This window comes from Gobius niger, assembly GCF_951799975.1.
Source record: "Gobius niger genome assembly, chromosome: 14".
NCBI classification, from domain to species: Eukaryota; Metazoa; Chordata; class Actinopteri; order Gobiiformes; family Gobiidae; genus Gobius; species Gobius niger.
The window spans coordinates 16979084-16992463 of NC_136865.1; the positions used below are offsets into that span (position 1 = coordinate 16979084).

At 45.1% G+C, this 13380-nt stretch overlaps 1 protein-coding gene across 1 annotated transcript; it reads left to right on the forward strand.

Moving 5' to 3' along the window:
- Nucleotides 1-392: 392 nt before the first annotated feature.
- On the forward strand, nucleotides 393-12851 carry LOC306973469 (ATPase family AAA domain-containing protein 2-like; the record flags this gene model as incomplete). The annotated part of the gene is made up of 28 exons (XM_079570393.1): nucleotides 393-482; nucleotides 1088-1146; nucleotides 1234-1262; nucleotides 1353-1422; nucleotides 2260-2338; nucleotides 2834-2906; nucleotides 3588-3680; nucleotides 3830-3896; nucleotides 3980-4051; nucleotides 4156-4228; nucleotides 4482-4597; nucleotides 4767-4941; nucleotides 5156-5244; nucleotides 5347-5506; nucleotides 5596-5686; nucleotides 5925-6239; nucleotides 6349-6448; nucleotides 6984-7170; nucleotides 7966-8151; nucleotides 8813-8942; nucleotides 9444-9640; nucleotides 10283-10445; nucleotides 10753-10875; nucleotides 11211-11255; nucleotides 11398-11985; nucleotides 12297-12412; nucleotides 12475-12603; nucleotides 12675-12851. The coding sequence occupies 28 exons, from the start codon at nucleotides 393-395 to the stop codon at nucleotides 12714-12716; spliced, it is 3657 nt and encodes a 1218-aa protein (XP_079426519.1). The 3' UTR covers nucleotides 12717-12851.
- Nucleotides 12852-13380: the final 529 nt, after the last annotated feature.

A 13380-nucleotide genomic window follows, 5' to 3' on the forward strand; every position in this document is an offset into this window, starting at 1 on the left:
AAAAATCAAGTAATTTTTCCGCTTTTTTATTATTATTTTTTAGCACAGAAAAATAAATAAATAAATAAATAAATAAATAAATAAACAAACCTTGGTAATGTTTTGATTTATATTTGAGCCGTTGCGCTGCGGTCTTGTGGCAGCAGAGGGAGCCTTTTTCAAACGTCACAGCTCGCTGTTATCAGATCCATGCGTTGTTCGCTGCTGTTTCCCCCCTCCGGACTTTTAAACATCTGCGAAGCCTCTGCCAGAAGCAGAAACATCTGAACATCTCCCGAGGACAAGATTCTGCAGCTTCAGCCGAAACCAGGTCAAAACCAGGCCGGTCTTCAGGCTTTTGTGGAGTTTTTAATCAGTATCTGTGCGGACTGTTGGGCAGCAGTGTGGTTGCCATGGTGAAGGACCGAGGCAGCGGATCCAGGCAGCGGCCCAGGCAGCCCAGGAGCGCGAGCGCGACCTCCAGAGCCGGAGCGCAGACCAGTGTGAGTGGAACTATTCACGTGTTTCTTAAAACTTCAGCCTTGGCCTTGTGGATTATGTATTGTGGGGAAAACAACTTTACAGTTCAGTATCGTTATGCAAAGTTACAAAAGAGTGCACAACCTCTGTTATGTACTACAGGGAATTCACTTCACAACGTTCTGGACTGAATAAAGTGAAACACTGACTGATGTGTTCATTTTGTGTCATAATTTTAGTCAGTGTAATATTTCTGAGATTAAAATCGAATAATATGTAGTTGAATCTCAAAATATTTTTGATCGACTAATGAAAATTAGCAACATTGAGTGGATACTTCTACAATGATATCCTTTTGTTATTTCCTCAATTTGACGTTCTTCTTCGGCTGCTTAACGGCAGATGCAATTTGTTATTCTAGCATATTTCATTTCATTTGTCCACTCATTTGAGGTTCCTTTTCTATTTAGATTTAAATAGATATAGAGTCTGCATAACCTCTATAAAATCACATGGAAAGGTCACTACATCTATTTTAGATTTAAATCAACTAGAACGACTAAAACGAAATGACTCTTTTATCAAGACTAAAACTAAATTAAAGTCATCTGACACACCTCTGTTGCAGAGCTCAGATTCCTATGATGAGCGCAGCAACAGTGACACTGAGAAGGCCACAGCACGCAGGTATGACATTGATATCACTGGTCCTTCAATGCTTGGGTATGACGCTGATGCCACTCCTTCATAAACTGTTTGTAACTGCGTTTTTAGGAAATCCAGCAGGTCACGAGAGGCCAAATGTAAGTCTGCTTTTAACATGATAAACTTGTTTAATACTGTTTTGGTGTATGCACATCATGTCTCTCCTGTAATGTCCCTCTGATATTCAGTGACAAGGCTGAGGCGTAGTTCCAGACTCCGCAACAGACCAGGCAACATGTTTGATGGCCTCAGACCCAGGTCAGACCTCACAACAACACAGCAATACACAATAGTCATGCATCACACACAACAACACACAGATACACACTAAACAACACACAATAACGTCACAATACGCAACATGTTTGACGTCCTTGGGGAGATAGCGATGTGACGTCAGTGACGGAAATGGCTGTTTAATGTGAATGATTGGAGCCAGATCTGATTCATGAAAAGAGTGACATCTTTTTTTGTCTGTTTTTTATTTTTATTTTGATCCAATTTACACAGATGGAACTGAACAAACAGCAGAGCAAAAGTTTTTATTTTCACACAAAAAATTGTCTCTAAAGATTACTTGGCAAAGCAGTTGTTGCCTAGCCTGACACACCAGCCTGTTCTCATCTGTTTATTCTAAACAGTGTTTGTTCTAAACTGGAGATTACACTTTCTTTCAAATATATTTCAAATATAAAGAGAAATAAATGTATGGCTGGTCAGGCTAGTTGTTGTCTGTTTTCCTTAATTGTAGCCCAAGGTTATAAAATCTAAATATTTACATTTTGATTAAATGTAAAGAAACTATAGTAGGTCTCAGACAATGAGTTTTCTCAATGGCGAGACAGTTTTTTATATAAATATAAGGCCTTTTATGCCTAAAAATGACCACAATTCCACATTTTGGCGATTAAATCTGAATAATGTATGGAGCCTGGTTTAAATTGTTATTATTATTATTATTATTTTTTAGATATTAGTTGAATTAAACGTATACCAAATGTTTAACTCCCAGTAAAGAGCCAAATACCATTACTTCCAACGACCTCGGGGTCCCCGGGTTTGTGTAGTGTTCTAACATGTGACCTGTGTTCGCAGCTCGGTGCAGTCTGAGCGGAAGGCCATCAGCAACATGAAGAACAAGAGACGCCTGGTCATCCGCAACATCAGCCACAGAGTGAGTACCTCCCCTCTATTTACCTGGTACCCCCTGACAGACCTGTGGAGGTATCCTGACTCTCTGACTGGAGGGTACAGTGGCCCCTCTGAGGTTGTTATCAGTTCTGCCTGAGGGCGTTTTACTGAGGGCCTCTATCAGCCACTCGCACACGGCTCTGCCCTGAGTGAGCTTCCTATTCACACCCCACGCTTTCTTCACTTCTCACTCTGAGAGGTTTACCTCTGACTCGTTTGTGAAGGCACTCAGTCATCCAGGGATTATCCTTTACCTTTTACACAAATGTCACTATCAACATGTCATCAATGAATATTATAGTTCCATAGTTCCATCAGAAGGGGCTGTGTTTGACTGTGTTTGAAGTGAGACGTGACTGTGCACAGGTGTTTAAAAACAATTAAGGATTCCGATGTTTGTCACTAGAGCTTTCACATCAACCCATAATATCTTAAATATCAAACTAAATTTGATCTTAATGAACCTATTTTTGTACAGTTCTTCTCACAACCCCAGAAGAACAGGCCCCTGGTATCGCAGAGAAACCTCGCAGACATCGAGGAGGAAAAAGGTGCGTCCTCTGGGCCTGTGGCAACAGTGACGGTTGTTCCGAATTCCAATACCATTTTTACAGTCTGATTCGATACTGACATTTGGTTCCTGATACTGAGCACTAGTCCAATACAATGTGTTTATTAAACAGCCTGGCCTGGAGATACAAAACCCCAGAGCAAATGGCTAAGTACTTCAAATAAACAAGACAAAACTGCACAGATTAGAATTAGTCTGACTCAAAGAGGTAAATAATTTCTCTGTATGAAATCTAGTTCCATTTGTGTCACTGTTTTATTCTATTTAGGCGGCACAGTGGCGCAGTGGTTAGCGCTCGTGCTTCACGGCTAGAAGGTCCTGGGTCTGATCCCCGGGCAGGGCCTTTCGGTGTGGAGTTTGCATGCTTTCCCCAGGTCTGCGTTGGTTCCCTTCGGATACTCCGGTTTCCCTTAACACTAAAAACATGTACAATTGGTCAATCCTCCAGCCTGGCTGCCCACTGCTCCTAGAGGTCCATCCTCAATGCCCAGCGGAATTGAGGGTCAAATTGATGGGTCAAATGCAGAGAACTAATTTCCCTATAGGGATTAATAAAGTATACCATGTTGGTGCTTCGGAATCAGGACTTAAATTGAAATGTTCATCTCAGACTTTTTAAACATCTCACCCCAATGACGGCTTGTGTTTTGTTTTTGAGCAGACAAGACCCTGGACCAGGACAGTGACTGTGGCCTGAGCATCGATGCCAAGACGAGCCGCGCCTCATCCCTGTACAACGAAGCCAGGGCCAATGGTGAGTGGTGAGGCCAAAATAACCAAGCAGACCTGAACTTATGAGGCTTTAGTGCTGTAGTTGAAGCTTTGACGCTTCAAATAGTGCTGTGGTTAAACCTGTGACGATTCAGATAGTGCTGTGGGTGAACCGCTGATGTCTTGTTTCAGATTTCCTCAAAAGCTCGTTCAGGATCCACGTGTCAGGACCAAACACGGTTCAGTACAGAGGCTACAGGTCAGACTCACTTTTGACCAAAACCTTGATTTCGTTCTTCTCACCATCCACTCAGTCCTGGATTGACCCTCTGTCCCCACCAGGCCCTCTCCATGGATACGCAAAGCCGACTCCGACGAAGACTCTGATGATTCTGACGCCTGCCCTCCTCCCAGGTCTCTAGCATTCTTTTTTAAATATTAAAGAATATAAATGTGATAAAATCCTCTGCCCAATACTTTAACTTGAAACTTTTGACAATTCCTTGATTGCCCTGCAGGTGTCGCCCTCTGAACCAGGACCGCTCTGGGGCCGGACTCGCTGACATCGACCCCATGGCCATTGACCAAACCGTATGTCTCCAAAACCGTTTCAACCGTTTAGCGAATTGTGTTTTTAACCCAGATGACTGCGGTGAGGGGAAAATAGCAGACGGCAGAGTCATGTGACCGTGCAACCGGGGCAGGGAACTCGCGAGCTGAACTGTGACTGGTCCGCTCAGACCAGGCTGTATTTAGTGTCTCTACCCTCTAAAATACATGTTGGTCGACTCAGTATTCGTCTGCATCGGTCAGTATTGGTTTGTCAGTATCTGTCTCATTCCAGGTGGGATTCGACAGTATCGGAGGTCTGTCAGGACCGATCTCAGCGCTGAAGGAGATGGTGCTGTTTCCTCTGCTTTACCCCGAGGTCTTTGAAAACTTCAAGATCCAACCGCCCAGGTTAGTACTGCCTTTGTGGACAAACCGGTTCATTACACCAGGTCAGTACTGCCCCCTGTGGACACACTGGGTTACTACAAAGGGTCAGTACTGCCCTCTTCGTACACACAGTCACTGTCCCCTTTCTCCATAGTCTGTTCCACAATAGAACTTTCTGGTGTTGTTTCAGGGGGTGTTTGTTCCACGGCCCACCTGGCACAGGGAAAACGCTGGTGGCCCGTGCTCTGGCAAATGAGTGCTCCCACGGTTCCCGGGAAGTGTCCTTCTTCATGAGGAAAGGCGCAGACTGTCTCAGCAAATGGGTGGGCGAGTCCGAGAGACAGCTCCGGCTGCTGTTCGAACAGGTAAGAGACAACTCTGCCCCCTGTACAGATAAGAGGCAGCACCCCTGCTATTGGAACAGGTCAGAAACAGCTCCTCCTGAAACAGGTAAGAGACAGCTCCCCCCTACGTTTGGTCCGGGTAAGAGACCGCTTTCCCTGCTGTTGGAATCGGTGACTGCAGCTGCACGGGGTTAATGACATCGGACTCTGTGAATTACGCTGCTCTCTCTTTCAGGCATACAAGAATCGTCCCGCAATTATCTTTTTTGACGAAATCGATGGTTTGGCTCCAGTTCGCTCTAGTCGTCAGGACCAAATCCACAGGTACACCGTCTGTAAAGTGCTCCTTCAGCAAGCTGCTCCTTCAGTGAGTTATCCTGGGACCCTAACTTGTCCTCTCTGTCCTCTGCGTCCTCTCTGTCTAAGCTCGATAGTGTCCACGCTGTTGGCTCTGATGGACGGTTTGGACAGCCGGGGAGAGGTGGTGGTGATTGGAGCCACGAATCGCCTGGACGCCATCGACCCGGCACTGAGACGACCCGGGCGCTTCGACCGCGAGTTCCTGTTTGGGCTGCCAGACCTAGAGGTGAGCCGCGTGACCCTGTCTTTACCCTGCCCTGACCTGACCCTGACGCTGATGACTGTAAATCCCCTCCTGTCCTTTGTGGGCGACAGGCACGCAAAGATATTCTGAAGATACACACGCGTCAGTGGAGTCTGGCTCCTTCAGACGACTTCCTGGAGGAGCTCGCCCAGAAGTGTGTTGGTGAGAAACATTTATTCTTCATCCTCAGGTTCAAATGTGCGACCTTTCTCTGCTGGTCATATTATTTTCGGTCATATCGGTCGTATGAGTTTCTCTGTCAGTTGGATTAGTTTCCTTGAAGATTGTATTAGTTTACGACCCTCTCTGACTCCGACCCTCAGGTTACTGCATTACAGACTTCTGTGGCTTGTTCTGTCGGTCGTGTTAGTTTGTAATCCTCTCTGACTCTGCCCCTCAGGTTACAGTGGTGCAGACCTCCGTGGTGTGTGTGCGGAAGCGGTTTTGTGCTCGCTGCGGCGGAGGTATCCACAGATCTACGGGACGTCTCTAAAGCTGCAGCTGGACCTGGACTCCATTGCTGTAACAACCTCCGACTTCCTGAGCGCAATGAAGAGGATGAACCCCGCTTCCCAACGTGGCAACAACACTGCGGCCACACCCCTCAGCGCCACTGTTGCGCCGCTGCTCTCCACCGAGCTGGAGGGAGCGCTGGAAATGCTGCAGCGCCTCTTCCCACACACTTTGTATGGCACCAAGAGTAAGAGAGAGCCAGGTGAGTCAGACTTCAGACGCCCTGGGTGTTTGGAGAACTGTGTGTCTGAAAGTAGTGCTCTGTGTGTGGGGGAGACGCTCCTTACATGACCTTTGACCTCTCTCCTCAGACCTGACCCCTGGGTTCCATGACGATGGTGTGATGGACATCTCCGCGAGCAGCAGCGTCTCCGCCAAAGGAGAAACACGCAACTTCCTGCACTTCGCCAGGTCATCCTCCAAACAAGCTGTGACAATATATCGTTTTGCAATGTATCACAATTTGTCGCAACACCAAGTATTGAAATGATTGATACTTTGATAAAGTATTGTTACTTCCAATACTTTTTAAATATAATACTTCTTCAGGACTTCAGCAATGTATGTTAAACCTTCATTTTGCTGTGGTAATGCATTTTACAGTCTTAACACTACTAAAGAAATGTCAAGTGGTATTTGGTTTATAACTTTTTCCAAAATTTTGTAAAAGATTGGATTGAGAAGGTGTATTATTTATCCATTCCGGTTCGTATTTCTTAAAACACGAACCGGAGTCCATTAGCGGAATGGATTTTGCAAAGACGCTCGTTTTAATGGTTGGTGATTAGCTCTGCATAATAAAAGGCTATTTTTCAGAACTCACTCGTGGCAAAACAGTTAAAAATGTTTAAACATTAATCTGAAAATCCAAAGTTGTGTTAGAAAAGTCATAGTGTGACGTTTAGTGTGAGTTTTTGACAATGTGTTTGATGTGTTTGTGTTTCAGTAGCGCGGTGGCCACCCCTACCTCACATCGCCCGCGACTGCTGCTGGTGGGACGTCCTGGCTCCGGACACAGCTCCCATGTGGCGCCCGCGCTGCTCCATGCACTTGAAATGTTCACTGTGCATAGCCTGGAGAGCGCAGCGCTGCACGGAGCGAGCAACACCACGCCAGAGGAGGCCTGCGCCCTGGTGAGAGGCCCCGCCCCTCTTTCACTTGTGTGACTTGGGGCCCGATCTTGTGTTTCTAAAAGCAGACTATAGAACTTTGCAGCTGACAGTGAGATCTTCCAGCTCCGGACCTGTAGAACAACCTTTTTTCTCCAAATCAGAGTCTTTCCGCGGCCGGGAATTGGCGAGGGAGAGGGGGAGTGGGGGTGAACAAGTGATTTTGTGAACGTTTATTTAGTCGAGACAGTGCATGTTAAACACTCCACGCGAGATTGTAGCCTTGGGCTAATTTTGCATCTCTTCTCCCACATTCACACTGGCTTATTGTACATGTTTTTAGTGGTAGGGGAAACCGGAGTACCCGGAGGAAACCTATGCAGATACAGGAGAACATGCAAACTCCACACAGAAAGGCTCCTTCCAGATGGGAATTGAACCCGTGACCTTCGTGCTGTGAAGCCCGAGCGCTAACCGCTGTGTCACCGTGCCGACATGAAACATGAAACAGCGCAATGTAAACAAAGAAAAGAACAGTGTTTTTTTTTTACTCCTTTATCTGTTGCTGTGTCCTTGGGCAAGACAGTTCACCCTCCTTGCCTCCAGTGTCTGACACTGGTGTATGAATGAGAATGTGAAGGGGTTTGTGGTTCCTTGAGGTAACGCGCTTTGAGTCCCTAACGCAGGTAGAAAACACTATACAAGGATATATGTGAACATTAATTTTTTTTACCACTTGTTTACCTGTTTATCTGTGTGTTGTTTACTTGTTTACCTGTTTATTAATGTTGTTTACCTGTTTATTTTTATGTTGTTTAGGCGTTCCTGGAAGCACGCCGCTCCTCACCTTCAGTGCTTTACCTCCCGCACCTGCAGCAGTGGTGGGAGACAGCAGGTGGCGCTCTCCGCTCCTCCTTCCTCAGTCTGCTCTCTGGGATCCCCCCCTCCTGCCCTGTTCTCCTGCTCGCCACGAGTGACACACCCTGTGACCTCCTCGACCCTGAGGTAAGACACGCCCCGACCTCCGCAATATAAAGCATTAAAAGTAATTAAAGTTATTATAACAAAATTAAGGTCTGAAATGTGATTAAAAAGGATTCATTAGGTTGTGTTCATGTTCTAGAATTTGCTATTAATTTCAGTTGGAGAGCAGTGGCCAATACATTGTTCTGGAAGAGAAACTGTTTGTGAAAGAAATCTAGAAACTTAAAATTGACAAATGTTGAACCTGGTCATTATTTGGTAGAACCACATATCTGCCATATTAATATTTTGGTTCAAAGTCTTTTCTACTGGTCAACATGTTTTTTAATATTGGCATCACTTTGGGACACCTTTATGAGAAACGTTTAGAAAATATTTTATATTTGCTAAATGAGAAGATGTATAACTTTGTTTTTGTGGACAGGCCATGTACTCACAGAGATATAAGCCTAAATAAGTTCATAGGGTCAACTGGGTGATTAGTGTCAAAAACACACTAGTGTAGTTTATTTGAGCAATTTACAAAATCACATCATAACAGTGATAAAACTCAAAAGTAGAAGCAAGAAATAATCAAACTATTCAACAGAGTGGTATGAAATTGTGTTTTGTTTTCTGCTCAGAAGTGTTTATATTTTTATTCACATTTCACTCGTTTCTCTGTTTGATTAATATTCTGCAGATCAAGAGTCTGTTTCGTGAAGAGTACGGGGAGGTGTTCTCGCTCACAGCGCCCTCTGAGGCTCAAAGGAGAAAATATTTTCAGGACCTGATCCTGCGGCAAGCCGCTGAGGCCCCTCCCCCCACCACCTGTAAGGCCCCGCACCCCCACCGCCCATAATGGCAGCTAGCCTACATCACACACTCTAAAGCCATGATGTGGAGAATTCCTCCTGTAGTATATCACACTGGAGCGTCCCTCCAGTAAAATAGTAAATGGACCCAACTTATATAGCGCTTTTCTACTTTTATCAAAGTGCTTCACAGTAAGGCACCAGTCACCCATTCACACACTGATTCATACACCAATGTACACAGACACTGGAGGCAAGTAGGGTGAAGTGCCTTGCCCAAGGACACAACGCTTGTGTGCATTTGCGGGAGCTGGGATTTTAACCCATTACCTTCCGATCACGAGACGACCCGCTCTACCAATTGCGCCACTGTCGCCCGATCATACATCACACACTTTAAAGCCACACTTTGGAATATTTCCCCTGTAATACATCACACCCACTACAATAAAACAGATGGGTAACATGTACAAACACACGTTTGTAATGTCGTATTACACTGCTGTCCTCTGGCCTCAGCGATGCTTCCTGTGGAGGTCCTGCCCCTGGCCCCGCCCCCTCCTCCGCGGCAACCCTCTGAACAGGAGCGCCGCCTGCTGGAGGAGCAGGAGGAGGACACGCTGCGCGAGCTCCGATTGTTTCTACGCCAAGTCACCGAGAGGCTAACCTACGACCGCACGTTCAAGGTGTTCACCAAACCTGTGGACACAAAGAAGGTAACAACACACTAACACGCATACAACAAGCTTACAACATGCTTTTATACCATGGTCTGGGTGAATACTTGATTCTGATTGGCTGGAGGACAGCTAAATCACATAAACAAATAAGTAACGATGAACAATTGAGCTGGAACTAGCTTCAGGTAAAACCGCTTAAAAAGTGAAATAACTCCTGCCGGAACTTTCACTTTTCCTGTTTCAAACTGTTTGAACCGTCTGATGCGAAGCTGTCGGCTCGTCGGGCATTATCCCTTACGTTACGTGCTTGTAACACACTAATAGCACGCTGACTGCAACACAGAACCTAAACATAAAGCATTTTTTATCATAAAATGATGAAATTTATTTTGTGACATATTCATTACAAAGATTAGTTCAAGGGGTTTTGGGATTTTTTACTTGTCCTTATTACAAAACATTATAAAATAAACACAAAGTTAGAGTTTGGTCTATTTTATTTTTAGGACGAATCTGTGTTTTCATCTGAGGCGTCTCGACTTTGATTTGAAGGTGGCGTTATATTTTTTACAAATTAAAGATGATGATGGTGGGATCATATTTTCACAGATTAAAAATGATGACAGAACGTTATATTTTTACACTTTTTAAAATGATGAAGGTGGCGTTATCTTCCAGTTTAAGGATTATCGGAAGGTGGTGCGCTCGCCCATGGACCTGTCGACACTGCTCACTAACATCGACAAACACCGCTACATCACTGTTAGCGAGTTCGTGGAGGATGCCGACCTCATCTGGCAAAATGCGCTGAAATACAACAACCCGCAGAGTGGTGCAACTGGTGAGACTCGAGTGCAATAACTGATGGTTACTGTGGAGAATATAGATATCAGTCATTGAGCGTTCTATCCCTATAGGGAGCCAGTCCTTGTATTAAATGATGTCTGTTTATGACATATTTATAATTTCTATGATTTCTCCATCATTAACATTGATAAGAGGAAGTTTAGTGACAATTGGATGTTTATCCAACACACAAAAAGCAAAAACTTAACTGTATATGATTTAGCATTTAGCTAATTCCTATCTAAAGTAAACTCTCAAAGAGTACCTCATTCTGAACCGTGTGACTGTGGCGTTTGTTTCAGAGAGTAAGATCCGACACCGTGCGTCTGCGCTGAAGGACACACTGCACGCCATCCTCAGAGAGGACCTTGATGAAGAGTTTGAGAGGGAGTGTCAGGATATCAAGAGGAGGCGCATGGAGAGAGGTGAGGGATTTTATCTTCATACCCTCATACAAACTACAGATAAACACCTAGGGTCAGATGTGAGGGGTTTTGTTACCAACACAAGTGTGCCATCTGCTGCTATGCTTCTGCATTGTTGTGACATCACTCGAATATCGTTCATACAAATGGCACGCTAGTCCTAGGAGCAGAAGTGGGATACAATATAAGATGAAAATCAGCTCCTCCAAATTTGAGGAAATCTAGGGACGGTTGTCTACAGTGTTGTGGTCCCTGTATCATTAAGGAAAAGTTCTGCTATGAGGATGTATCCTACTGTGAGGGGTTGTTAAACTGTTGACTATGTTTTGTTGCAGCTTCGAGTCTGGACTCTGACCCAGAGAGATACCTCCGCTCCAGCAGTAAGTCTCAAATATCACACGTTTTCCTCATAGACCACTGAGTATCGCCACATGCTGGACACTGGTCCTGGTGACTTTAGGTCAGTATGAAAAATTTGACCAGTAAAACAATGATCACCTCTGCCCCCTGCCCCACCCCCAGTGCTGAAGAAGAAACGTAGAAAGTCCAAATGGAGCAGCGGCGTCCTGCCTAAACCCAAGAAGAAGAAACTCAACCCTGCTGTTGCCGTGGAGACTCTTGCGCTCTCCTCTGACTCCTCCTCCCTGTCATCTCTGACCGAACCCTCGGAGAATGAACACGCCTCAAAGCTCCCCATGGCCCTGACCAACGGCCATAGCCCCGCAGCCCCCAAATACAAGACCACAGCCACCACCCCCAAAGCCCATGATCTGGCCACACATCCCAAACACAGCCCAGCAGCTCCCACACCCCCCAAACTTCGGACAACGGCTAAATTCCCCAAACACCCCCAATCCAAAAAATCTGCCTCATCCCAGACCATGACCAGACCCTCCAGACCGACAAAATTGCAGACCAGGGTCGAATCGCGGGCCACAGACAAATCGCGGGCAGTGGTCAAACCGCGGGCTGTGGTCAAACCGTGGGCTGTGATCAAACCGCGGACTAAGATCAAACCGCATGCTGTTTCCAAAACACAGACCACGGTCAAATCACGGACTGTGGCCAAACCGCGGGCTACTGTGATACGGCGCAGTTCGGTGAAAGTGGGTCAGTATTCTGCGTCGACTATGGGCTAAACCGGAGCATTAACCTGACTTAACAGCTTCTGCTTTGGCCAAAATCCAGTCGAGTAACAACTTATTTAATTAATAATTAATAAACACCCCATAATAACAGTACAGATAACAACTTTATCTACCACACACATGGCTTTGCTTCATCTGCGCCAGGCTGCAATAGAAATACCGACAGCATTCCTAAACAGCCTCCAGTGTGTCTTCAATGTCAAAGAAGCGGCTTCAGCTTGTTACTGAGAGTCTCCACGTCTCGATCTCTGACACATCTATTCTCCTCTTCAGAGCGGCAAAAGAAAATGGCCACGGAACAGCAGAAGAAACACCTGCTGCAGCTAAACTCCGACAGAACCTCAGGGAAACGCACTGAGTCGCTGCGGGTCGACCACAGGCAGCTGCAGGTGAGTCCCACACTGGTCATACACTGGTCCCACACTGGTCAATGACCTGGTGTTTGTTTCAGGGGCTGCTGCAATGTGCTGTGGTGAAGACAGAGGGCGTTGAAGTGGAGCCTTTGGAAAAACTCTACTCTCTTCTGTCCCAGTGCATCTATCGTCACCGCAGCAACACAAACAAGGCTGACCTCATCAAGGTAACATGGTCATGTGGGAGGACATCTGACACATGGGAAGGGTCTCAGACTCTGAAGCTGTTGTGTTTCAGGACATGAAGACGGAGATGTCGACTTTCTGTGGCTCCGACTGAAGTCTGTGATCAATAAAAGACTGAAGAAGCAGAATCTGTGTCACTTTAGTATTTATGAGATTTATCAGCGTTTCAGAGTAAAACTATTTTTATATTATTTATAATTTAGTCTTCCTGTTTGTTTGGTGGAGTGTGCCGTTGATCATGTAAATATAATAAAGTTGAATCAAACTGTTTTTGTCCTTTATTATGCTGTGATACTAAATACAGGTAAGAGGTGCACTTTATAAATGTTTTAAGATAGAATACCAAAAGAATACAAGCAATAAATTCACACCACACCTGTTGCTGTGAAAGAAATGTTGTGTTGTAGCGTCATCTAGTGGACAAATTGTACAATATTTCGACATCGGTTCAAGGCCTATTCATGCCTTGAACCGATACATTTACAAATATTTTACTTCTTTTCTTGTTCGTGACATTGTGAATAAATGTTGAGGGTCTTTTGTTGAAGACTGATAAACCACCAAAGGTTTGTAATAATCCTAATAAAATATAATCATCACCATTTTATGTTGATAATATTTGAAATAATGCAATAATCGATCAAAGTTAGTGATACTATTTTAGTATTAGTAAAAGTTAATAATATATTGTGATTGTCCCAAACATCGCGACAACACGTAGAGTGCGCTTGATTGGACGAGAGCGCCCTGATTGGTCA